The sequence below is a fragment of the Artibeus jamaicensis genome, unplaced genomic scaffold (genome assembly GCF_021234435.1).
Source record: "Artibeus jamaicensis isolate MK-2021 breed Jamaican fruit bat unplaced genomic scaffold, CSHL_Jam_final contig_536, whole genome shotgun sequence".
Lineage (NCBI taxonomy): Eukaryota > Metazoa > Chordata > Mammalia > Chiroptera > Phyllostomidae > Artibeus > Artibeus jamaicensis.
Window position 1 is genome coordinate 1,973,126 of NW_026521878.1, and position 26,737 is coordinate 1,999,862.

The window sequence follows — 26,737 nt, forward strand, 5'->3', positions numbered from 1 at the left end:
GAGAACAAGGAAAAAAATCTCAGACCTAGTTTCTTTGAGCACTATTGTCTTAATTACCTAGGCGGGTATTCCTACTGACAATCTCTTGAGGACTTTGGATTCTTCCTCTCAGCTTTGGCCATTACAATATCTTTTGATTTTAATAACCTTAAGTTGTTGTCATTAAAACACACTCAGGACCTTCACCATGTATTAATTATATTCACATATTATAAATACCACATTACATCTAGACATATAAATATGTACATATGGCAGATATGAGGCTAAGAATACTACTCACATTGGATGGGGAAAAGGTAGGTTTATAGTTAGTTGTTCATATGAAAAATAATACAATAATAAATATTAATACAAGAACAAACTCTGTTTTGCATACCCACAAGAGTAAACCTACTTTTGACCCACCCTGCACACAGCTATGTCAAAAATAGTAAATGGAGCAAGAGCTCTGCACATATTTGTTAACTTGACAAGGGGATATTTTGATTCCAGGTATGTCATCTGTGATATGTTGACCTTTAGTAGTTTTATAGAGTGGGACAGAATCAATACACTTGAGTTATTTCACTGTTCTTAAAGTAACTGTGACTTTCATCAAAGGACTTAGCCTTTTAGAAGCTCAGTTTGTTTATTGATAAAATAGAGTCAGTTGTGAAAAAGATTAAAAGAGGAAAAAACATGAAAAATCTCTCTGAAAGCATAAAGCATATTATTAGCACACATGATTTATACAATTAATACACATTAGTATTACTTTATGCTTAAGCTTTCTATTAATAAATATTAAATAACTAATTATTGATAATAAATTGTCTAGATCTGTTATATTAATAACTCCCAAAATACTGCTGATATATTTAAATTTCCTCAGATGCTTCTCTTTGTTCATTTGTTTGCATCAGTCTTGTTAAAATTATGAGCCCTAGGAATGTCCAAGTTCAAGCATCAAAGGTCCATAACTGAGAAGGAAATTTGAAAATGCAGCTATTGCATACAGCTCTTATGTGTGAATCTTAAAATAGCCCACTTTGAGGGGAAAATGAATGACAAAATTCTGTCCCTTCTTGGGAGTCAACTTGACTCTCTTTGGCCGGGCACACAATGGACCATTCTGCCTGAGAACCTTACGTGCTAACATAAACTTTTCACAATATGTCACTAGTTATCCACTTTATGTCTAAATTATCAGATGAACTTTCGGTATGATAAACAAATCAAATAGTGTGAGAGTTAATGTATTGAGAAGTCTTTTCAATTTTTCTATGGAAAAAAGCAAGTGCAAGCATGTTGTATGGGCACAAACTGAGTCATGAAATGTGGTTAAATCTATAATTGGAAAATTCCCAAGTACTCCTCTTGGAGTATGATAAAAATCCGTTAACAAATATGTTCATTTTGTTGTTAGGTACAATCACTGTTTTCTGCTGAAGAGCACTGAGTATATGTGATTTCCAATCCCTGTCCAGAGAAGACCTAAAATAATATTTCAAAATTCTGGGATCTGGTTCCTCTTGCTCTTGCTGCCCTCCTTAGGTGTCATTTGGTTATATAATGCTACACCCTATGGAAGGAAGACAGGATGGAGAGAAAATTTCAGCACAGAATCTCACTGAGGAAACACTCTTCTTATTCCTCACTCTTCATATTTAGACCATATTTTTTTTTCTGACCATGGGAAACTGGAGTCTGGCCAATGACAGAAAAATATGGGTCACCCCCATCCTGACCACACCTTTATTGTAGGTGTAAAGTAGGTGTGATAGATAATTTGTCCAGTACTTTGCCCAGCTAATGTAATGCACAAATTGAAAAGTATAAAATCTATCATGCTGGGAAATACAAAATATAACTCACTAAAGAAATGGCTTTAAAATAACTTCTAAATGAAATCAGGGGCCATATCTTGCCTAATCAAGAGGTAACATGTGTAAAGCGGAATTAAAAATTTTTGCTGTAAGATATATTTATATGATTAATGCATAGGGGACGTCCCTCATGAGGTTTTTCTTTCTTAAACAAACATGGGTAAAATAAACTTTCATAAAGAGATCTTAAGTAATTAAGCATAGTATATATTAGAAAAATCAATACTGTCTAGGTGTTTTTGCAACCTATTCCAGAAGCCTCATCCAACACTTGAAAATAGTTATGCTCTCTTGGCAGAATTTCCATATTTGCTTCACTTAGTAGAACAATTCCATCTATTGTAGCTATGCCTAGCCATGACTCTACCCCAGCATTTTATAAAGTATGTTCCAGAGTCTGCTCTGCCAAAACAGTACTGAAGTTAATACTAATAAATCCTTTATGCTTAGTCTATTCTTTATGGGTGACTCTTTATGCTTCTGGAGATTCTTTATGCTTAGTCTACTTTTTACAGGTGATTTATAATACACATTAAGATATAGTACATTAAGTGCTCTAAGAAATCATCTGAAGGAAGCTAGTTTTTTTTCAACTAAGCGTTTCCAATGTATTTAACCATGGTACTTTTTTCTCTCTATCACACCTATTGTCCACTCACAGAATATACCTTGGAGAATAAGCCCTTGATCTGGTATTAATGCTGCACCCTCTCTCTTCTCACCAATCTTTCATGGAGGGAGGTGAGGGAAAACAAGAATGAGAGCATCAAGGGAAAAGAAATGCAGTAAAGCAAAAGTTCCTACACCCTGAATTTTATTTATCTCCTCCTATGCAAGCACTCTGTACAGACTACTGTGAGCTCTAAAATGATGACTCAGTGAACAAGGGGAGCTTCTTGTATTCTTCAAAGACAATATGTTTGTGAGCCAAAAGTAAGATTAGTCAAGTCACTGGTGCAGAGAGAAGGGCAACAACCTAGCACTACTGTGTTACTTACCTTAGGATATGGATACTGCTTTCCTTTGGGATACAATGCTCCAGTAAACCGAGGAATAACCATGTTAGGCACCAATGAATCATTTATCATCAGGAAGGCAAGCCTTTCTCCATCTGGTGACCACCAGTGGGCGATGTGAGAATGCAGAAGTTCTTCTAGAATAAATGAGTGTTATTTGAAACCCACTGTAGAGATGTGGGCTCAGTGACCCACACACATCTGTCCTTGAAATATCCATTTTAAATATGAATATATTTATACAGTGTGTGGATTTTTATCAATTTCATGAAGAACTGTCTATTTCTGAGTTACTCCTCTAACACCAGGAAAAGCATATGCAAAGGAAGGGAGGAAGGAAGGCAAGATATCATGTCTTGTCAGCAATGTGAACAGAGACCATGAAAGTACTATCTGAGTGAAAAGAACAATGACAGTAATTAAAGACTGAAACATGGCACAAAACCATATTCATGTTACGATTAATTCATATTTACATTTAGTCTTGCTGTGTGCTTTAAATGATGTCACTACTCTTGACAATGCAACCACCTCTCCATAATGTTCTCCTTTTGTATCTGCTAATGGCCAAAGCCTTCTACTAGTCTAGGTTGTAACTCTGTCCTTTATATTTCCCCTACAATTTCAACTTTGGTCTCTTTGTAAATACTTTTCAAATTATTGAAAGTGTCACTTATTTCCTTTTGGGACCCTGACTAATACAATGATTAATACAAAAAAACTCAGCAAATAGAATTTCAAAATTATATTTTAAGTTCAAGTTGGAGATATATTCATCTCTATAACTATATCTATATCTTTCACTTAATAATAACCTTTCTTGGGGAAGAATGAGAACATAAAAAATTCATAGCAAGGGGTGGAACCATGAGGAATCAATTGTCACTGGTAATGATATACAATGAAATGCAAATAGAGAGATGAGGCATTGTTGGGGACAAATGGTTGTTACATTTAGTTGCTACAATAATGACAGCGGTAAAGACTGTAAAGTTTACATGGTTCTTGTGACATCTCAGAGAGAGTACATAGGAAGAATAAAGAATTAATACCATTACATAATTACGAATGCTCAAAAAGTCATTAGGAAATCTTTGAAGGAGTCCCTTTCTTCTGTACTTGTAGGGTAGGTATGGCTGAGGTCCAATAAATCATAGTAAGGATTTCAGAATGCAACACAAATCAGGGGCTCAATCGTACTTGATTTTTAAAGTTAATACAGAGATATTGATGAAGAAGTGTTAAGACCCCAACACATAAGAAAAGGATGCTTGTGTAAACATGTACATTATGCTTTCTGAGTCATTCTCATAAATACCACATTTCATAGTGGAATACTGCTACATGTGTCTAATTTTATGGCTGAAGATTTTGAACCTCAAAATTTCCACAAGTTTCCTTGTTAACAGAGGCAACCTGTGTGTATAAAGGCATTAAGGTAGAGTGGAAAAAGAATCCCTGTGAAGTTTAAAGTCTGAATCCTTAGGGAAGAGTGGAGATCTAGTAGACTGGGTTATACTGGGCTATCTCTTCTAAAGTGAGAGAAAGTTGGTTGGAACTATACTTATGCAAAAGTAAAGATGCACTGAATTCTGGACTTTGAAGAAAACATAAACCACATTCACGTGTGGTGCCTTTCTACTTCCCAGGTAAACTGTAAAATGGCCAGTTCTGGTAGAACTTGAGCAAGAGAGAGCTATACATCTGGTAAAGGTTATGGCACAACCTTCCCTACCATCTTTACCTTGTGACTTAGCCAACACCATGGCAATGCAAGTACCCAAAGGCAAACAGAGATGCTGCGGAGCTTTTGACACTCACCTTATCATAATCAAAGCACAGGCATTAAAAGATTCACAGAAAAGTCAATTTCTCCTATGCCAATAAATAGTCTATTTCTAAAGCAGCTCTTTATTGGGCGCTAGCAGAAGCAATTAGCCTGACCATGGGATAGCAAGTGACTATGCGACCCAAACTGCCCATCATGACCTGATTGTTATCGGATTCATACCATAAAACTAAACAAAAGCAGGAACATTCCACTATAAAATAGAAGTGGTCCATTCGGGATTGGTCCAGAACACATTAGTCAATGCCCAAGGCATTACATGCACAGCTTTATCCTCCCTTCTTATCTCACATCTATGACTCAAGATGTGTTTCTAACACAAGCTGGCAGAGGAGGAAAACAATGCAGGTCAGGTGTATGGGTAGGTTTGAATAACATACTTGAAACACTCAGGAATTGGGTAGGCTGTGCACTGCAGTCTGATTCAGTAATGGATTACAAGCCCACTATAAAAACATAAATCTGAGGTGGCAGTCCTTTGAACTGTGTGTAGACTATGTGTGGAAGGAGACTTGGCTTGAAGCATGGATCCCTGACTTATGAACAATATCTAATAAATGGCCACCTGATTAGAGATCTGAGAAGAGTAACATTAGAAAATTTGTAAGAAGGAAGTTTAGGGAAAGATAAATGCACAGACTTATCAGAAGAGGTAAAAATGTGAAGACACAAGTGTCCTGTTTAATGTCCACCAGAGCACATCCACAGCAGAAGGTGCACTCAATAATCCAATGAACAAGGTGACTAGCAAGTGCACGTCAGTTTGTCTCTGGCTGCCACCACTACCTGCTAATAATAGTAGTTATCACTAAACTGTTGATATGGCATCATTTCCCAGCAGTTCCAGCTGACTATATGGTGGCAGCTGTCTTACACGGGGACCCTTCTATCAGGAAAGGTAGCATTTAGTTATTACTGATGAAGACACATATTCTAGGTTTTATGCCTTTGCCTTTGCCACCTGCAGCTTTATCAGCACTGGCATTCATGGACTTACAGAATAACTTACCCGTTACTCTGATAAACTGTACTATGTCACTTCCAAACAATAAATATGTTATAGCAAAAATAAGTTCAGTGGGTTCAGACTCTCAGTATTTTCTATTCTCATCAGTTTCCCCATTGGCCAGATGTACTTGGCTGTTAGAAAAGTGACAAGGTGTGATCTTTCTGGATTTGGCACTTTTTTTCACAATGACCTTATAGTTGGGCAGTCATCTTATGGCTTGCCAGTGTCCCTCCTGCATAGTCAGGAACTGAGTGATGGAAGTATAATATTCTCTTTCACTATCACATCAATGACCCACTGCATACATACATTTTAGTTTTTGTACTCATTATAATGAGCTTGGTGGTTTAGAAGTTCTAATGCCTACAGGAGGATTATCTCCTACAGAGAATATAGCCGTAATTTTGTTTCTCTGAACTAAAAGCTGAAATTTCCTCCTGGCCATTTTGGGCTCAACATGACTGAGAAAAAAATAAACTGACAGAAAACATAGTCACTGAGCTGGGCTTGATAATTAATCTCATCTGCCAGGAAGAAAATGATTCTTTCTTCTACATGGAGGGCAAGGAAGACTGTATTTGGAACTCAGCTAATCCACAAATGTTTCTGTGTTCAATTCCATCTCACTTTGCAACTTCACATTTCTATATCCCGATTTCCATTTCAATGGAAAACTGATATTGTAGCATCCCCATTAAGAAAAAAATAAAGGGATATGGTTTGGTAGAAATAAAGTTTTGGTTTGTTCCATCAGGTAAATAACCTGTGTAGTCAAAATGCTGGCAGATGGTAAAGGAAAAAAATAAATAAATGCTTGATGACCAATTAAGGTCACATGATAATGCTTATTTCTTTTCTTAATTGGAAAGTTTTCCCCAAAACCTGCTATAAAAGGTGAGAGCATTGGCTGTGGTTACAAATTTCAAGCAGGTGTATATAACTGGACTAATACCACTCTACAGTGAAACAGCAGCAGAAGAGACCTTGTGTGCTTCTCTTTTGGGGACATAAACTTTTTTTAAAAGATTTTATTTATTTATCTTTAGAGGGTAAGGGAAGGAGAGAGGGAGAGAAATATCAATGTATGATTGCTTCTTGTGCATCACCTGCCGGAAACTGGCCTGTAATCCAGGTATGTGCCCTGACTGGGAATCGAACCAAGATACTTTGGTTCACAGGCCTGGGCTCAATACACTAAGCTACACCAGCCAGGGCTGGGGGACATAAACTTTTTATTTAATAAAAAAGTTTATTAACTTGCTGATATATTAAAAAGTTATAACTGCCTTTTTGTTGGGTATAGCTAACATGAAACTCAACAAATCAAATAAGAGAAGAAAGTTAGTGCATGTAATTTATCATTTGGTTTTTACCCATTAAAATCATGTGGGTCTGGCTGGGTCTCTCAACCAACACTCACAGCTCTTACTACTATGAAAACTATAGAATTCTCTCCTTCTAGGTTCTGGTAATAACTGCTCCCCCTTCCACCTCAGGTGTTAATGGCTAAGCCATTGTTAGCCACAGGGTACTGCACATCCCTCCTATTTATTAAGTGTCCTTCTTCATAGATAAAACTGAATACTACTTTGAATGTGCCATCTTTTTTTTCCAGTTGTGGTCTTTACCCTAATTTATATAAATAACTTATGATTCAGATGAGGAGACATGAGTCATCCACATGAAAAAAAAGTTAAGTGGTAATTGACTGTAAATTCCAAGTTTTATGGGACTTGAAGGTATATAAAAATAAAAATTGTGTTATCTGAATCAACACTTAGGATTTTTAAGAAGCAAAGAGGGTCCATCCCGGATGCTATAGTTGTGTGCACAAATACTTCTCAGGACTTAGAATGGCTCAGACTCTAGAGCATCATTCATTCAAAACTTTGTATTATCCACTCTCATTTATTTGGAATAATCTATGGCTAAAGTTGTTCCTCATAACAATGTTAAAATAGTACAAATAAACAGTTATTTGACTTACTTCAGATACAAAAACAAAGCTAACTAAAATGGAAACAATATGAATAAAAGAACATTTAAAATGCATTTTCTTAAGAGTCCTGTTGTATAAGTCACAAGTTTTACTCATGGATTGAAGATTCCTGTGTTGATTATATTATATTATTTATAAACAAAGTATTTTTAGGAATTCTATTTTAATGTAGGTTGGGTCCTTCATTGTCTTTATTACACAGATTTCCAAAATCTCACTGCAAAGAAGATAGAATTTTCAACACATGTTGTTTTATATCACAGACACTTAAAAACAGCTCAATGCAAAGCATTTACAAAAACTAATACATAATCACTGTGTTCTGAAAAGGAAACTGACTTTATCCATTTGTTCTTTATTAACTTAGACAGGATTTCCTGAGGATCTTAATGCAAGCTCTGTGGATCTGTGGTTGATTATTTTTTCTCTGATTTTGAGTATCTCACTGTCAATTTTCTTGAAAGAATTTTTTATATTCATAACTTTCTCAATTCCTATTTATACCTCCGCCCTCTGTGGTCTTCCTTCTGGTAAACAATTTACTGATTTTGCTGCTGTCAAGTTCTAATAGCAAATTCAACACTAACTTTGGTGTCCTTAGTTTGTTTGCCCTCCAGAGACTCAGCAATGCCCATTATCCTATCTTCCTCTGGCTTTCACAGGTGAATCTTTACATTTTTTTGTTTATCTGTCACAATCCAGTTTTATTGGAATTTAGTAAGTACTCAACAAATCTTTGCTGAATCAGTGAATAAATAAATATGACTTCCTGTGTCCAAAAGAAGGCAAAGTAAATGGTGAAAATGGGCACTTTCCATTTTCTCATTAAACAATAAAAAGTAATAATCACATTTTGTCTATAAAGATATTTTTCCTATAATTTCTTTCTCTCAGGTGTTTGTTCCTGTCATTCTAAAGCTCAGCACAATAATTATTTCCTCTATGATGCCACCTATATTTCCCTATGTCATCGGACTCAATTCTGTTCATACTTTTATTTATTATGCTGACATGTAGTTCTGTTTATACTTCTATTTACTATGCTCCAACATAATAGTACACAGATTTTCACTCCAGTATGTTGGAAGTACTCAAAACATAGAAACCCTTATTCCTCATTTTATTGCTCTCAGATAAGGCTTGACAGATATATGGGCTCAATAACTGTTGAACTCAGTTTTAAAGAATTCCTTAAAAACATGAAAAATGTTTTAATATGCTTAAATATAAGCCATTTAAACATGTTTGTTCTATAATTTTATATGCTTAAACAGTTGAAAGTGAAAGTCATTTTTTGTTTCTATTTAATAAATTCAATACTATGGAAAAATTTAAAGTTGTAAACAAAAAATGTGAATTTTACACTTTTTAAGAAAACACTAATCAGATACTTTATTCAGTTAAGTTACCATGCTAAATACACTAATTTATCTAATTAGCATTAAATGTACTTTGTGTGAATTACATTTAAAATAATGTTTCATTTTGAGAATGATGCTTTGTTTTTCTGAACCTCACTAACTCTTAAAACACTATATTTTATTTGTTTTACTTTCCTAAATAATGAAATAATACTAAAAATAAAAGAGAAAGGGCTGTAAGATTTTTAAATAACACTTTTAAAGACTTTTAAAGCCTTGACATTAGTGACTGCGGTTGGCAACAATAACCACAATTATAGATTGGCTAGGTCCTCAGAGATTAAGTTATGCCCTTAAAATTTGCCACAAAAACATTTTATTATCTTTTTATGTGATTCCTTATCTAATTTTTCCTTTTCTATGACATTTACAGAAGGCAAATTTCAATTAAAAAAGTAAGTTGAAATCTTATATATTATTTCTCGAGTCTCCTACACATACTGATTCAGATTATAATTGATTTCTATAGAGTAATAAATAGGAAATCTCCACACTAGATTATCACACACATACTCTTGAAAATCAGATGAATTCCTAGTAGAAATCACTGTGTTTTGGTGAGTACTTTAAGGAAAAAGAGAAGCACTGAATTCTGGATGCTCTTGGCACACAGGACAAGCAAATGATAGTGGGAGATTATTGAGAGTCTTGAAGCACATGTTGGGATGGTAGGCAAAATGTTGACATGAAGACAATGACATAGGAATTTGAGGTCCTAAAATATCTTCCTAAATCCTTTTACCATACCTTAACACTGATTTCCATGGTAGGGTGCCTTCTCTTAGAACTAAAGCAAAACTGACTTAATTCCATAGATAGTAGGTTTGGGATAAGGAAAGACATCAGTGAAATCCAACATCTTAGGTGCATAATGTATGTCATCCTTTAGGGAACAATGAAGGGCACTGCTCTGTGACAGGTATAGCTGACTAGGACTAAGCCCTGGCTTTGACGACACACATTCAAGGGCCAGCTCTGCTTCTCATGAGTTCTGGGGCTCTGTCCAAGTTGTGTATCCCCCATGATCTGGGTTTCTTCAGTAAGCGATTAGATGTATTAGCAAGGTGAGGTTAAATCACATAGTACATCTACTTTCCTAGTATACCTAAAACATAAAAACCCAAAGGATTGAATTTAATTTGAATGGCAAAAACTATAATTTTTCCACTTCCCCTCTGAATGTGCTAGACCTACATATTTCATCACAAAAGTTTCTGTTACCTGTTTGTCCTGGCTATCCCCCAATGCAATGTTCACTCAGCCCAGAGATATACATTTTTATTTTCTAATTAAGAAAAAAACATAATTCATCAGAACATGGTTTCTCTTTTTATAAATTTCTTTAATTAATATCTTGGGAAGGGAAGGAGAGAGGGAGAGAAATCAAATTCCTTTTTCTAAAACTTACCAAGGCCCTCTTTTTATAAATTTCTTAAAAATGTAATTCCATATGCTACGTGAAGCCTTTCCTAAAGGACAGAGGCCCAATCCATCTTGATCATTGGTCAAGTCAGAAAATTTACATTAGTATACCCCCATTTGACTGAAAGTTCTTTGATGTTAGGGCTCACTATTTGTCAGACAATGTAACATGGCAGCACACTAAAGAGCACCAGTGTTCTTGCTAACTGACTCCTCTCCTCTCTGAAGTCCACTACTCCTAGAGAATGCGTGCTCACTGTTTTTGTCACCACTGTTTACTAGTGACCCAGACCAGAAGCCAAGTAATTATTCTTGTCTTCCATCTTCCCAAACTATTTAACCACAAAAATCTATCTATTTTACTGGCTCATCAGTTTTAGAACCTTCCCTTCTTTCCACTTTAACCATAGTCCTATAGCTCATTATCTCTTCATATAACATAAAAACTTTTGTGGCAGCATGGATGGAACTGGAAAGTACAATGCTAAGTGAAATAAGCCAGTTGGGCTAAAACAAATACCATATGACCTCACTTACAACTGGAATATTGAAAAAATGAACTAATAAAAATAGAAGCAGAGTCATGGAAACATGGAACAGACTGATAGTTGTATGAAGGTAGGAGGGAGGGGGTAATGGCAGCAGGAAGGGGAAGGAACTAGTCAAAGAACAAATTTGAATGACCTATGGTCATGGACAATGAAGAGAGGATTGATTGCGGGCTAGAGGGGTGGACTGGGTGGAGGGGGCAAAAGGGAAGATGTTGGGACAACTGTAATAGAATAAACAATAAAAAAGAAGAAACAACACTTTATGGATACACACTAGTTCTTTCTGCTATCCAATACCAGGTTCACACTGTAGCCAAATGATCTATTTATATGAAAGAACAAATACTGACACTCCCTTACTTGAAAAGCTCTCTTAGTTCTCCCATTTACTGGAAAAAATGATTGAAATCCTAGATTATTTTTAGGGTCACTATACCTTGTTTCTTGATGCCTTCTTTTTCCTCAAGTGTTATGCCTCAATAATAACAAGCAGATTTCAGTTCCCTAGGCACTCACTATGCTATTTAACCCTACTGTGTTTTTGCAAGCTTCTAATTCTTGCTTAAAATTTTCTTCCTAGTTTCTTCTTATGTGTCTCACTTAATATTTCAGACTCAACATAAAGGGTTTCTCTTTTAGGAAATAGTTGCCAATGTCTAAGAATGAGTTAAATTTCTCTCCTTTGGTCTTTCATAGAATTTTGTGCTTACTGTGATTTGACTACTTAAAACACTGGATTGATGTTTTTTTTTTTTTTTCATCTGACAGGGTCTTACACAGTTCAACAATTTTAAAGATAAAGGGCATACCTTACCAAGCTCCTATAGGTAAGATATGATTTGCTCTGGCTACCTAGTTTACCAGAAATATCCAAGTTTTATATTTGTTCTCCACTTGTTTCTTCAATTTACTGGGTGACCTCAGGCCTTTTAAATGAATTATCTTTTTGAAATAAGAAAGCCAGAATTAGCTTCTGACACTTTCATACAAAGAAAGTGTCATACCTACCTATTCATTTTAGTATTTCAATTTTGCCAAAACATTTTGCCAAAATCAGTTTCAGAGCCTGAAACCTAGGTATTAAATTCAAGCTTTGAGTTTCCCCAGGAAATCAGTACCTATAACTCAGTTGACTAGTGGTACATATCAAATTGGACAGAAGTTTTCCTCATCTAATTCCTTTTTATATTCTCCATTATTATTAAATTTTAATTCAATAGTTATTGCAAGGAGCTCTTTAGGTAGGTTTTATTTGCCTCCTTATGCAATAACTTTCAAAATGTGACATAATATTCTTAACAGAAATGATTAAAATCAAGTGGCTTTATTGAGCAGTAGAAGTTTTTGTTTCTTCTTTTCTAGAAGTCAGAAAAATTCAACATCTAATTCTGAGGGATACAGGTAATCATTCACTTTCATATATATATATATATATACATATATATACATATATACATATATATACATATATATACATACATACACACATATATATATATAAAATGTCAAATGTGAAATTGTATAAGTAGGTATAAATCACTACCAGTCTAAATATGAGTATATGCAAAGATATGAAAGCATGAAGAAATTTTTGACAGGAAATGAGGAGAAATAGTGCTATATGTATTATTTTTGAATAAACAGATTTTTCTTAGCGATATTGTATTCAAATATGACATTTGTGTTATTTTGAAACTAAATCTATTCAACTCACCTTCATATAACCAGTCAGCAATCCCATTAAAAATAATTCCTTCTTTCCCAGAAGATGTCAGTCGCAATGAACTGCTCTTTATATCAGGTTGATAGTAGATATTGTTTTCAAAAATATAAATCTGAATCAGGAAACATGTAAAACACACAAACCAAGACCCAACATATTAGGAAACCTTTTCAAAAACTTTCTTATTATAGAACAATAGTTGAAGAGCTAAGAGTTTTATTTGCCAGCCATCAATTTCTCTTTATTTAATGCATACATTTGTATTGCTTTTTTATTGTTCTTCATTACAGTTGTCCCACACTTCCCCCCATTGCTCTCCCTTGCCCCACCTATGCCCTGTTGCTTCCTCACTCAATTCTCACCCTGTTGTTTTTGGCCATGGGTCCTTTATATGTTCCTTGACTTGACCCATCCCCTACTTTCTCCTGTTACAACCCTCTCTCCTCTCCTCTGGTTACAGCCAGTTTGTTCCTTATTTCCATGTCTCTGGTTCTATTTTGTTCATTGGTTTTGTTGAATAGGTTACCTTTATAGGTGAGATTGCATGGTATTTGTCTTTCACCACCTGTCTTATTTCACTTAGCATAATACTCCCCAGTTTCATCCATGCCATTGTGAAGGATAGGAGTTCCTTCTTTCTGCCGTGTAGTATTCTGTTGTGTAAATTTACCACAGTTTTTTTTTATCAATTCATTTACTGAAAGGCACTTAGCCTGTTTCCAGCACTTTGCTATAATAAATAATGGTGCACATGGTACCTCCAACAAGGGTTTGATCTCCAAAGTATATAAAGAACTCACACCACTCTACTCCAGGAAGACAAACAATCCAATTGAAAAATGGGCAAAGGACCTGAGCAGATACTTATCCAAGGAGGACATACAGAGGGCCCAGAGAGATATGAAAAGATGTTCAACATCAGTAGCCATCAGAGAGTTACAAATTAAAACCACAATGCGATACCACTTCACACCACTCAGAATGACCATCATTAACAAAAAACAAGTGCTGGCAAGGATGTGAAGGCAGGGGAACCCTAGTGCACTGTTGGTGGGAATGCGGACTGGTGGCACCAGTCTGAAAATTGTATGAAATTTCTTCAAAAAAACTAAAAATAGAATTGTTCTTTGATCCAGTTATTCCACTGCTGGGATTATACCAAGTCAAAAGAATCCTGAAACACCAAGTCAGAAGAACCTATGCACCCCAATGTTCATAGTAGGATTATTTACAGTATTGCTTTTAATTATTAATTGCTGTTTTTTCTCTATTATATCAGTATCAAATTATCATTTAGAAATCACATTTCTCAGTATTGAAACTTTTAAGTATATATTTAAACAACTCTATAAATATAGATTTAAACAAAACTATATTTAAATCTTATTTTCAACAACAATTTTTCATCCAGTTAATAATCTCTTTGTGCTACCTCAAAATTGGTTTGGGTCCAAGACAACATTTTGCATGCTTAAGAGACTGATAAATATACTAGATACCATTTTAGTGATAGTCCACTGACTGATTGAAAAGCTTCAATTTTGGGTCTTTACTTAAATGAAAATGCATTTCGTGATCAATAGAATAATCTTGACAGAATCTCTCTGATTCTATCTACCTCGACACACAAATCCACTGATGAAAGGAAAGGAAAGCAAAATTCCTTTTAATTGATAAGTGAACACATCTCACTATGCCACAATATCTTCTGGCAATTCTTCCCCCAAAAAACATGTCAGTAATAATGTTTATTATTAAGCTTTCTTGTGAATGAGGGCTCAAGAAGAAATTTTAATTTGAACACATCACAGAGTCTTCCAAAATAATAACAGCAACAACAATGGGTCCGACAACAGGACAAAATTATTTATAACCCACTTAAAAAACTTTAATGATAAACATTTTAAACTATTGGCCTATGTGATAGTATAATCTTCAGAGCACCATGTTTCATCCACATGTTGGGGGAAACAGAATATTTTTCATTGTACACCAAATTGGTATTTCAAGCGATCATTCTACTAAGAATGTGAAAGCTGGACTAGTGCCCATGTGTTTCAGCATGTTATGGGATCATTATACATCAAATGCAGCAAACATAGGAACTTCTGAAATAACTGTCTGATTAATTATGAAGTCCTAGATTTAGAATCTTGGTGTGCACAGTGAGGAAACAATGTTAATATCCAGAAAATTTCACTGATATTCTATTTTGATTCTGGTGATTTGGCAAATGTTTAATAGTTAGAGTATTTAATTAATCATTCTACCATTACCTGACATTTATATTATAGGTGAGAGTGCTGATAGAAAAAAATAATTTGGCAGGGGAGAAGAAAGAAATATATATCAGAATATTTAAAAGTATGGGCTTCATAATCAGGCAGTGTAAATTTAAAGTATCAGTGACTCAAACACTTTTCTTTTATGTTTAATTGTTGTTCCAGTACAGTTGTCTCCATTTTCACCCCACCACACCCACCACCACACCTATCCCTTCCTCCCACCCTCAAACCTACCACTTTGGCTTTGTTCATGTGTCTTTTATGCATATTCCTTGATGGCCCTTCCCCTATAATCTTTCATTATCCCTCTCCCCGCTGCTCTATGGCTCAAAAATTTTCTTAAGTTTTCTAAATCTTGGTCCTTTTCTTTAATAAATGCCCAATGTCTCACTCCTACCTTAAATATCTGTTTTGAAAAATAAACAAGGTGATAAATATAGAACATATAGCACATGTGGCTATTACTGGACGCAAAGCTGACCTCACGCAGGATAATTTGACTCAAAATGCTAAACTTTACTGAGGTTACAAACCTGAAATCAAAACAAACCTCTTTGTCTTCAGACGATGTGTACCCAAACTATTGATTAGTACTCATATTATATTGGGGTATAAATTATTTATTAGGAGTAGTAGTAGAAAAATATGACTATTAGTGATAGTGCTAGATGGAGAGGGGGGAGAAAGAGGTATTAACAAATAATATTTACTGCTTTCCCCTAATTTAAGAAGTCTTCAGGTGATAACAGAAAGTAGGAAATAAGCTTATTATTGAAAGCATATGGGTCACACTTAGGTAAGAATTTAAGAACTGTATCTCAGGTGTCTTAAAATTAGAAGTTTATTTTAATGATTTCCATAATTTCTCATAACAAAAAATAACTTTATTCTAGCCATCTAGAGCTCAAGCTTTATAACTTTGGTACACAACCTCCATTTGCCCTTCACAAATGATATGAGATAGGCACACAAAGTATTCCTTTCTTGGAGGGAATCCCTGTTTTGGATCTGAAGTTCTGATTAGGACTCATGAGTAACAACAATCCACAGCAAGGCTACTTAAAAACACGTGCCTATTATTAGGAGTAGGAGTGACTTAACTCAAAGTAATATTGTTCCAAATCCTCTTTCTTAAGGGGACAAACTCTAAGTCAAAATAATTAAGAAAACCTCCACGATCTCATCAGATGTATAAATTATCCAAAATCATTGACCAGTAATTACATTGATATTTGAAGAACAGATTGGATGATATTCAGAATCCATATGAAGCTGACATCTGAAAAGAACAAGCAATATGGGACCAGAATTTTAATGATATTTACTCAAAGCTGCAATACCAGAGATTGTCCAAAAGATTATTTTTTATGGACAAAAATTACTTTCTGCCTTCATGAAGATATACACTTATAATCTCCTAACCCCTTTCAATTACTAAGGTTTTCTCATAAATTATATAGTTTCAGATAACAATCACAAACTCTAAGCACTACCTTAGCAATTCAAGAGCTGCAAATATTCTCGGGTACTATTACGGGTGCTCTGATGAAATTAAACTGTGTCCAAATGGCAATCATCAACAGCTGCAGCTAGTTTTCAATCACAATGAAAATATGACACTGATGCCATTTATTTTAATGCTACCGATTAAACTGTCATAATATTTTGATGTCATTTATCAATTCTTTCAATGAGCTACCTGAGCATTAAAACAAATACAAATGGGTAGCTCTTTGACCATTTGACTCTCCAATCTACAGAGCAAGCCAATTACCCACTTTTTCAAAACTAATGAAGTTAACACACTTACAAAATAAGTCAAAACTGGTCAAGTCACCACTAGGGGAACAGGAAGACAACTGAAATACTGTGTGCCAAACCATAACAAGTTGAGAAATGTCTAATAAGTGTTCTGAGAAATCATTCTAATAAATGTGTTAGTCAATATTGCTAATTACCAAGTGATTGGACACAATATATGTCATTGATGGGAAGAAGTTTCTCAGGGTTAATTTTCAACTTTCAGCCTTCTTTCCCCCCGCCACAACCACCAGCAATGCTTCAGAAGGTGGTAAATAGCCATGGAATAAACTATTCCAAATCCAGCCAATTTTTAATGGAAATACAGCAAGAACTGAACACTTAATGTTAAAAGTCATTAAGATTTTGAAATTGAGAGTAATCACAATATAAATTAGCCTACTGTGACTGATTCAACCAGGGACAATATCTGATACAAATACGGCAAACTGTCCCAAGCTTTTAGCCATCTTAGAAAAAAATATAGCAAAATAAAACAAAAAACATAATTGAATATTGTATCTGCTGAAATATTACTGAAAAAACTACTCCACCTCTATGGGATTAAGTCACTTTCATAATAACTTTATACTAGAAAACTGTAATTATTCAAGAATTTCCATGCATTGTAATGATGCACAATAATGTATAAGTAGCAGTCTAATTGAGGTAGCATTTTAGGTTATCTTCTACTGTGACTTGTTTCCTGGGCAGGGGAAGGAAAAAAAGAAAAGAAAAAGACTATCCCAGATAATATGTCACTATCAGAGATGTGGTGAAAGGGATGCTTTCTTATGATGATAGTAAAAATATAAAGTATGTGGCCATATGGGAAAGCAATGTAGCAATTAAAAACAAAACCTATTCCATATCATTAGCAATCCCCAACTTGGGACATTGTTTTATAGGGAAAATAAGGACAGATATGTAGAGAATGATGAAGACTGAAATTTATTTGAGCAGTGTTAATGATGGTCACAAAGGGTCAAAGTGAAAATCTATGAAAATGAATGGCTGGATGGATCACAACTCATTCACATTATGTGATAATGTTCAGGCTTTGAGGAGTATAAATTAATGCCATGTGAGCTGACTTTGAGAAGTTTCACTGAGATATTGTCAAGTAACAAAAGGCACAAAATAAAAAAATAATTTCAGCATGAATTCATTTTTGTGAACCAGATGATAACAATAGTAATACAAAAATATTATCCTAGCATAAGTCTCACGAACATTGGATATTATCGGTTGATACTCGAGCCCCATGCCTGCCCTCTATAGTCTTTTATTACTGTGGGTCATTACAAGCCTGAAATGTACATTTCCAGAATCCCTTGGAAACTAGTCTTCTGATTTTCTTTGTTAGATGCGTTCTAGTCTGCAAAAAGGAGAGTTACTAGTTAGGAATTGAAAAGACCTTTGCCTCTGGCAGTGGCTCTAGAATGGAGACCTCAGCAATAGTGGCTCACCAGCAATTTATAAATAGATGAGGAAACTAGAGTAATATATACTTGTATAATATATATGAGGAACTTATAACTATGGAAGAATACATGCTTGCCTTTTAATATAGGTATATGTTTTGGAAGGTAGATATCCAATGAAAGAGAAAAATACCTAGTCAAACAGAAAAGACTGGGAAAATAAACTAAGTATAAAATACACTAAAAATATTTTATCACATTTATGCTTACATGTAAATTACACAAGTCAGTACATTTATAAATAAGGTACCAATATTCATTTCAGTGGTAATAAAAATTATGACAGTTATGCAGAAATTAGTTTCACATGTGGGCTATGTAAATAGTAGTTGTTAATTTTTTTTTTACTTTGAAACAAATGATAGTAAGAGTTTTTTTTTTTGTAACTTAGAGTAGGGTTTTTCCACATGGATACTATTATCACTGAGATTGGATATTTCTTTGTTGTGGAAGACTGCCCTGACTTTGTAGGATGATTAGCAGGACTCCTCGTTTCTACAGACTTGATGTTGTAGCAGCCTCTTTCCACAGTGTGACAACCAAAAATGTCTCTAGACATTATCTAAAGTTCCTGGAGGTGGGAGAGGCAACATCACCTCCAGTTAAGAACTAGTAACTTTGAGTTAAATAAGTTTATTTTCTTTAACTTAAAAAATTAATGACATGGATATACAATAAATTAGCTATATTAGTTTCAGGAGTACCATAACTGATTTGACATTTTTATACTTTATGATGTGAACACTCCACTAATTCTAGCAATAATCTGTTATTGTGAAAACTTATCACAATATCATTGACTATATTCCTTTTCACTTTGTTCACCCATTTGTCATTACCTCCATAAACAAAAACAAAATATTTTTTATTTCCCTAAACCTTTAAAAACCAATTTTCAATTTGTTGTTAAAAAGTACTCTGCTATGTGTGTCTGGATGACAATGATTTTTAGTGTATACTCCCTGACTTGGGACTGTAAAATTAGGTTATAATTTCATGTGAGAGACAGGTAGGGAAAATTCCATAACCCAGTGGTGGGGATGGGAACACACATTACATGGCTTAATGATAGGTGGTAGGGGTCAAGGCAGGGGACTTGAGTCTAAATTGTGTCATAGAGGACAAGCAGTGATGCCATGGGGTTAGGAAGGTAGAGAGGAAAAAACTTGAGGTGAGAGAACGGAATGAGCTAAAGCAAATGTTAAACGACTATGGAAACATTAGGAGAACTGTTAGATTCAGAAACAAACAAAAACCATTCATATACATCTCTCTATATAAATGGTTATTGTCAAAATTAAGATGATGCTGAACCATATTGCAGCATAAATATAAGACCAAATAGTTTGAGCCCCACTTTTGTTTTCAGTAATTATGTTGTTTATGAGCAGGTGAGTAATTAGGAAAATGACTGGTGGCAGTAAAAGAACAGAAGGTGAATTGGGGGACTGTGGGCAGCAAAATAATCAAATATTCTTCTTAATAGAGATAATAACCATCACAGTGAAGTTATTATTCTTAATTTATGGCTTTCTGCTTATGTCTAAAATGTTTATATATTTAAATGCCAATGTTTTAGTCTCTCATTTGGATCCTTTTAAATCTCACTCTTTAGAATCAGTCATTACAGTTTTTAATACCTGGTTCATACCCTTCAAATCATATGTAGACTTATATTAGCCCCTGCTCTTACAGGCTTTGAATATGCTTGCCTCCTTTTGGCTCATCAGTGATATGCCAACCTCATCATACTTTCTGATTCAACACTGGCACCAAAATTTGTGTGGAACCTTTTTCTTTTACTTTACCAAAACCAGATATTAAATTCTAATCATGGCAGCTAATCAATTTCTTAAAAATTAAATTAATCTAAATATTTGTCATTAAAATTAATTTAATATGATATTATTTTAGAAATAAATGACAAAAAAATTTTTGGTGACTGAGCAATTCAGTGACTAATAGTGATTAGGGACAGATGTTATCATGTTTCAATAAATAAGAGAGATTCATTATATGAATAGTATTAAACCATAATTTCACATATAGGTGTTTTTTAGCAAGAAAGTGTAAGAATAAGACATCTTAAGCTCCATCATCTCTATAAGATGTTGCATGACATTTAACATTTTTAATAAATACAAAAGACTTAAATACAAAATTTAAGCCATATTTGATTAATGGATCTGGTTCCATTGAAGTTGAAGTAAAATTTTCCTCTTTTAGCAATGTGCTCCCCTGCTACATTTCAATATAGAAAACATTTTGAATAATTCTTTAAATCCTTGAAACATAAACTGATACATAAAAATTTTTTTGATTAATATTACTTAGATTCTTTTGGTAACCTGAAAGAATGTAAATAGACAAATTTTCAGAGTATTTTAGTTTTACACTTAGAATGGCTAAAATGAAAATGAGAGCCAATAGTAGGTATTGTCAAAGATCTAAAGTAACTGGAACTTCTAGCCAAGATGGAGGCATAAGTGGATTCACTTTACCTCCTCATACAACCAAAGGAAGGACAACAACAAATTTAAAAACAAAAAATAACCAGAACTGTTAGAAAATTGAACTGTCCAATGACCAAGGAGTTAAAGAAGAAACATTCATCCAGACCAGTAGGAGGAACAGAGACTGGCAGCCAGGGGGAAAGTATGGAAAGCAAGGTGATGGCTGGCAGACCAGGGAGGGCAAGGCAGCAGCTGGTGAACTAGGCAAGGTGGTGGCTGATGGAGCAGACGGTATCACATTTGAGAGCTGACAAACCCAGAGGAGCAATTGAGGAGCGAGACACACGAGTAACCCAAGGTTTCAGTGCAGGGAAAGAAAGCTTCAAAACCTTTGACTGAAAAAAATCTGTGGGGCTTGAAATGATGGGAGAAACTCCCAGCCACACAGAGAGACCCAAAGGGTCCTAGAATGTACACAAACTGACACACCTGGAAGTCAGCATCAGAAGGGCCTAATTTGCTTGTGGGTAGTGGAGGAAGTGACTGAAAGCTTGCCAAGAGCTGAGCAAGCAGCACAGTTCCCTCTCTGACCCCTTTCCCACATACAGTACCAGGACACAGTAAAATGGTTCACCCCTCCCTGGTGAATAACTAAGGTTTTGCCCCTCACTACATAACAGGCAAACCTAGACAAAGACATATGGCCCAAATAAAAGAACAAATCAAAGCTCCAGAAAAAATGCAACTAAGCAATGAAGAGATAGCCAGCCTATCAGATGCACAGTTCAAAACACTGGTAATCAAGGTGCTCACAGATATGGTTGAGTATAATCTCAAAATAGAGGAAAAAGTGAAGGCTATGAAAAGTAAAATTAATTAAAACATTTTTATATTAAATATTAAAGTTATGTTGAATTTTATTAATAACATAATTCATTTAAAATATCACAGTAAAGACTATCAATATGTTACTGAAGGCCACAGTGAATCCTTCAATTTCATAAAAATTCTGTTTCCTTAATTTACCAGTATGCAATAAATTCTGAGTATCCATTCATATAATTCAAAGTAAAGCTATGAACACAAGTTAAATAGTTTGATTACCTCTGACATTTTGACTTTGAATAAATCTCTCTGTGGGTTATTAAGTACTGCTTTCATTTTTCTGCAGGCCCATCACTAGGATATGGAACAACTCACTCAAATCATTTATGTCACCTTTGCTCCAGCATCTGACATTCTTGAGATAGAATTACTATAAGAGAACTCTCATCCCTTGACATTTGCAATTATTCATATCAGGAAGCCCTTTTAAAGAGGTATTTCTTAAAACCTTTACAGAACATTGTGAATTTTCAAAAAAGTGAAATATAACCCTTTGTCTTAAATTCATAATTACGTAAGTCACTTCCCAGTTCTAAAGCCCTTTTATCCATACTTTAATTTTATAAAAAAGTGGAGACCAGATAAAAGTTAGCATAGAGATAACTGAAGACCAACTCCAATCAATGAAGTGTAACAGTAAACTCTCTTGGCTGCATCAGTCCAAAAATCTTCTTCAGAATAAGAGAACATCTTATGAAAAATCATGTTGATAATTAAAAAATACTAAAAATTTTTATAGGCCCTGAGTAATAAAGTTTTACCCACAAAAGATAGTCATCATCATTATTATATCATTAAAATATTATGTACTGATGTATATGTGTTAAAATGCTAAGAGAAGGTATTATCTAGTCCTTGTAAGATGGTCTTATCCAGTTCTTGTATATCCATTTCCTCTTCTACTCCACTTTCTTTTCTTTTATTTTTCCTTTGCCACCCCATTTTCTTGCCTATTTCTCTTCTTTCAGTCTTCCATCATAAATTGACTTTGTATCTGACATCATTTATGTGCTAGGCACTGTGCTAACCTGGAATATATAAGTATAAGGCCTTATAGTCTATTCAGATCTCTAATGCAAGGACATACAATCATTGTCAAAACAGCAGGTAAAGAAGGCAATAAAACAATGTATGAGAATATTAATCTAGGGGAAAATATTACTGCCTAATACATGTTCTGGCAATAAAACTTGAAATAAAAAATAAAAGCAAAACTGAAACATGAGATTTCAATCATAGAGACATGAGCCCTAACCCTGGCAGTGTTCTTGGTAAATTTGGGCAATTAACTTACTTAACCTCTCTGATACTTAGTATTCTCATTTATAAAATGGTGGTATTAACACTCTCATGGTGGTCTACAGGATTGAAGAAACCTGGTCCTGGATGTTTTCTAGGCACCTATATACAGATGATCAATATTTAAACAAAATAATTAATGATAGTATTGTAATTGGCCATTAAAGATATTATCATAATATGAGGAGAATCAAACATTCTTATAAGTTATCCTAAAAAACTGAAGCACTTGAAGATGGTAGCTAATAACTTTACCTCTTATTTCTCCATATCAGCAACTTAGTGTACATATTTTCACTTATCTGACCATTCAAATCTAATTTCCCTTCTCACTTTGGAGGGTTTCTTGCATTATGTGAACATTGAAGGAAAGTAGAACCTAGTCTCTAATCATAAAGACAGAAAAGCCAGGTAAAACATCCCTAGGCCATGACCACACCTTTAACTCAGATTCTTTTTACTATTTTATTTTATTTTTATTTTTGTTCAAGTATAGTTTTCTGCCTTTTATCTCCCATCCATGCCCTCTTCACCTCCCTCCCATTTCCACCCCCACCTTATTATTGTCCATGTTTCCTTTATATTTCTTCCTGCAAACTCTTCCCCTTTTCTCCTGGAATTCCCTCCCCTCTGGTCACTGTCAGCCTATTCTGAATTTCAGTGTCTTTGGTTATATTTTGCTTGTTTGTTTGTTTGTTTTCTTGGTTAGATTCCTGTTAAAGGTGAGATCAAATGGTATTTGTCTTTCACCACCTGACTTATTTTGCTTAGCATGTTTTCCAGTTCCATCCATGCACAATGAGATACCACCTCACACTGGTGAGAATGGCCATCATAAATGAAGCAACAAACGACAAGTGTTAAAGAGGTTGTGGAGAAAAGGGAACCCTAGTGGACCATTGGTGGGATTGCGGACTGGTAGAACCACTAAGGAAAACAGTATGGAATTTTCTCAGATAACTCAGATTCTTAAGGGAATAAAGTTGTGGTTGAGAAACTATTTACAAAAGCAACTTCGAACCCTCAAGGATCCAGAAAGTGTGGAGGTCAAATGTCCACTATAGTAGTTGCCAGATGCAGCATCTCCACCAAATTTTACTGAACACATTCCTGTGTCAACAATGTCTGGCTCCTCATGACTCCTGTTTATTTTCCAGTCCTGGAGTTCCAAACTTCCACTGATTCTGGGAACTTTCAGATATATTTTTAATGAGTTCATTTTCTCCTGAAATAAGCCTAAGCCAATCCTCTTGCTTCTTCCAGGAATCCTGCTAGGTGGCATGTGACAGTCTAACCTTCAAATGCTCATAGGTAAGAAAGTCCTTCATTGTTATTTATGTTGGAAGAAAGCCAAGTTCATCTCTTTTTTTCTAGGTAGCTGCCTTCCCTTTAATCCATCCAAAGTTTAGAAAAAAGCATGGTGCATATGCACTTTAGCCTCTGATATTAAAACAATTTGTTTTATATTTTTATTGTAACTCATTTTATTTCAGATGATGAACATTTGAAAAGAGATTCCATAAAGGAGGGTTGAGAAATGCTGGAAGAAATTATCACATGCTTATCATGGTTTTGTACCTAATGCTTTCCAGTTTGTAGGCATGCTGATAAGAAAACAAATTGAAAAATGCAGAAGGTGAAACCAGCCTTGGCTATCTCTCATACACATTTTCCCCACAGCTCTAGACCCTTTATTCCACTTTATGCAATTTCAAGATATCCTTGGCCACAAACACTATATATATATATATATATATATATATATATATATATATATATATATGTAATTTATATTTATTTTTTGGTTTTGTGTTTTCAATGTAGAAACATCCAAACATGGTTTAATTCACTTTTCAAAAATATTGGATATCAGTAAAATAACCATAGAAACATAGACTTAGTAATGAAATGTCTATGTCCAGAATCAATTTGTTTATTCTAATTAATGTTTTTATAAACTCAAATTAAATTAAACCAATGATAAACTAAGGATACGCATCACTTAAATTCAAGCATAACTTGGAATTCTAGGGGGAACAAATGGTGATGAATGGATTTGAGTTGGATAGACTTGAGTTGTGATGGTGAACATACAATATAATATACAGATGAAGTATTCTAGAATTCTGTGTCTAAAACCTGTATAATTTTGTTTACCTGTGTCACCTCAATAAAATCAATAAAAAAGAAAAAAAAAGTTGATATATGTCCCTGTTATTTCCCATCCTGTGAGACTCTATAGAAATTGCTATCACTTGTGCTTCAGTCTTCTGTCTGCTAACATAGGGCATAATTAAAGCCTGCCTGTGAAGATGTGTAGCCGCCATGCCATCTGCTTTAATAACCTTTTCTTTTGTGGATGCAAGCATGGAAGAGGATATTAAAAAGAGTAATTTTTGATTCTCAGGAATTCATGTTTGGTGTGGGCCATAGATTATTCACTGTTGTCCCTCCCTTTATTCTCCTTACTTGCATATGTCTAATAAAATGACAAATCAAAATCTTTCTGTCAGTACTTTTACTGTGACATTGTCCAATTAAAGAACTATTATATTACCATATCATAAAAAATAAAGACCAAATTATAGATCACAATTCTAAGCAAAGTGGACAGTTTAGTAATTACACATCAATTTTTTTATTCAGTTATTTTTCAAGTACAGTTTTTTGTCTATTTCTCCCATCCCAGCCTCCCCCACCCCTTGCTCCCCGCCTCCCTCCCATTTCCACCCCCCTTCATTCTTGTCCCTGCGTCCTTCCTATTTGTTCCTCCAAATCCCTCCCCCTTTTTACCCTTAAGGCAACCTCTGCCTCAGCAAATCTCATCTACTTCCAATCACATATATATGTTTTTTTCCTGCACTTGTTTTATTTAGTTCTACCTTGCTTATACATTAACACACCAAACAGAAAAATCTTATTTGGACAAAGCAGTTACATAGACTTCCTGGTGAAATAACACTATTTTCGAATGCTAATGTCAGATGTGATCATACATTTCATAATATTTAAAGAAACATTAAGTATACGTTTACTACTGGAAAAATGTTTTCAAGTTTATTAAAGAAGAAGGGTTTAAAATGGGGAAAAAAGAGATATGGCCAAGATGGAGGCGTAGGTAGAAATGTTTCATTTCCTTGCAAAACTGAAAGAAGGATAACAACCATTTTAAAAACAATAAACAACTAGAATTGCCAGAATTTCAGACTGAATGAAACTCCAACAACCAAGGAGTTAAAGAAACATTCATCTAGACCAGTAGGATGGGGTGGAGACAGGCAGCCAGGCAGGTAGATAGGACCCATAGCAAGGCTGTGGACCACATGGGCAAGGAGCAGTTGTCTCACTAGGAAACTAAAGACTCAAAATATCTAGCAGTAAAATACTGTGGGCAGGGGTTGCAAAGTAAGAAGAAATACACTTTCCAAGCAATTCTCCTATGAGAGTTCCTTGGAAAGTGTAGCTAGAGTAGAGTAAGCAAGCTGCAACCCCTGTGGTTACTCTCTGACCCCACACTACAGTCAGTACCATAAGGTAGCCAAGAGGATTGCACCACCCCCTTACAATTTAACAGGTGTGCTGAGACAAAGAAATATGGCCCAAATGAGAGAACAGATCAAAACTGCAGAAAAATAGCTAAGCCATGAGGATACACAACCTATTCGTTACAGAG

The 26,737-nt window shown here is 34.7% G+C and overlaps 1 protein-coding gene across 1 annotated transcript in view; it reads right to left on the reverse strand.

Annotated features, from left to right (window-relative positions):
* Positions 1 to 26,737, reverse strand: part of DPP10 (dipeptidyl peptidase like 10) — a 713,494-nt gene that overhangs the window by 106,074 nt on the left and 580,683 nt on the right. The window contains exons 8-9 of the mRNA XM_053669952.1: positions 12,850 to 12,970; positions 2,867 to 3,021 (exon numbers count right to left, since the gene is read on the reverse strand). Coding sequence (XP_053525927.1) covers positions 2,867 to 3,021; positions 12,850 to 12,970 — 276 coding nt within the window. The remainder of the gene's footprint in view (positions 1 to 2,866; positions 3,022 to 12,849; positions 12,971 to 26,737) is intronic.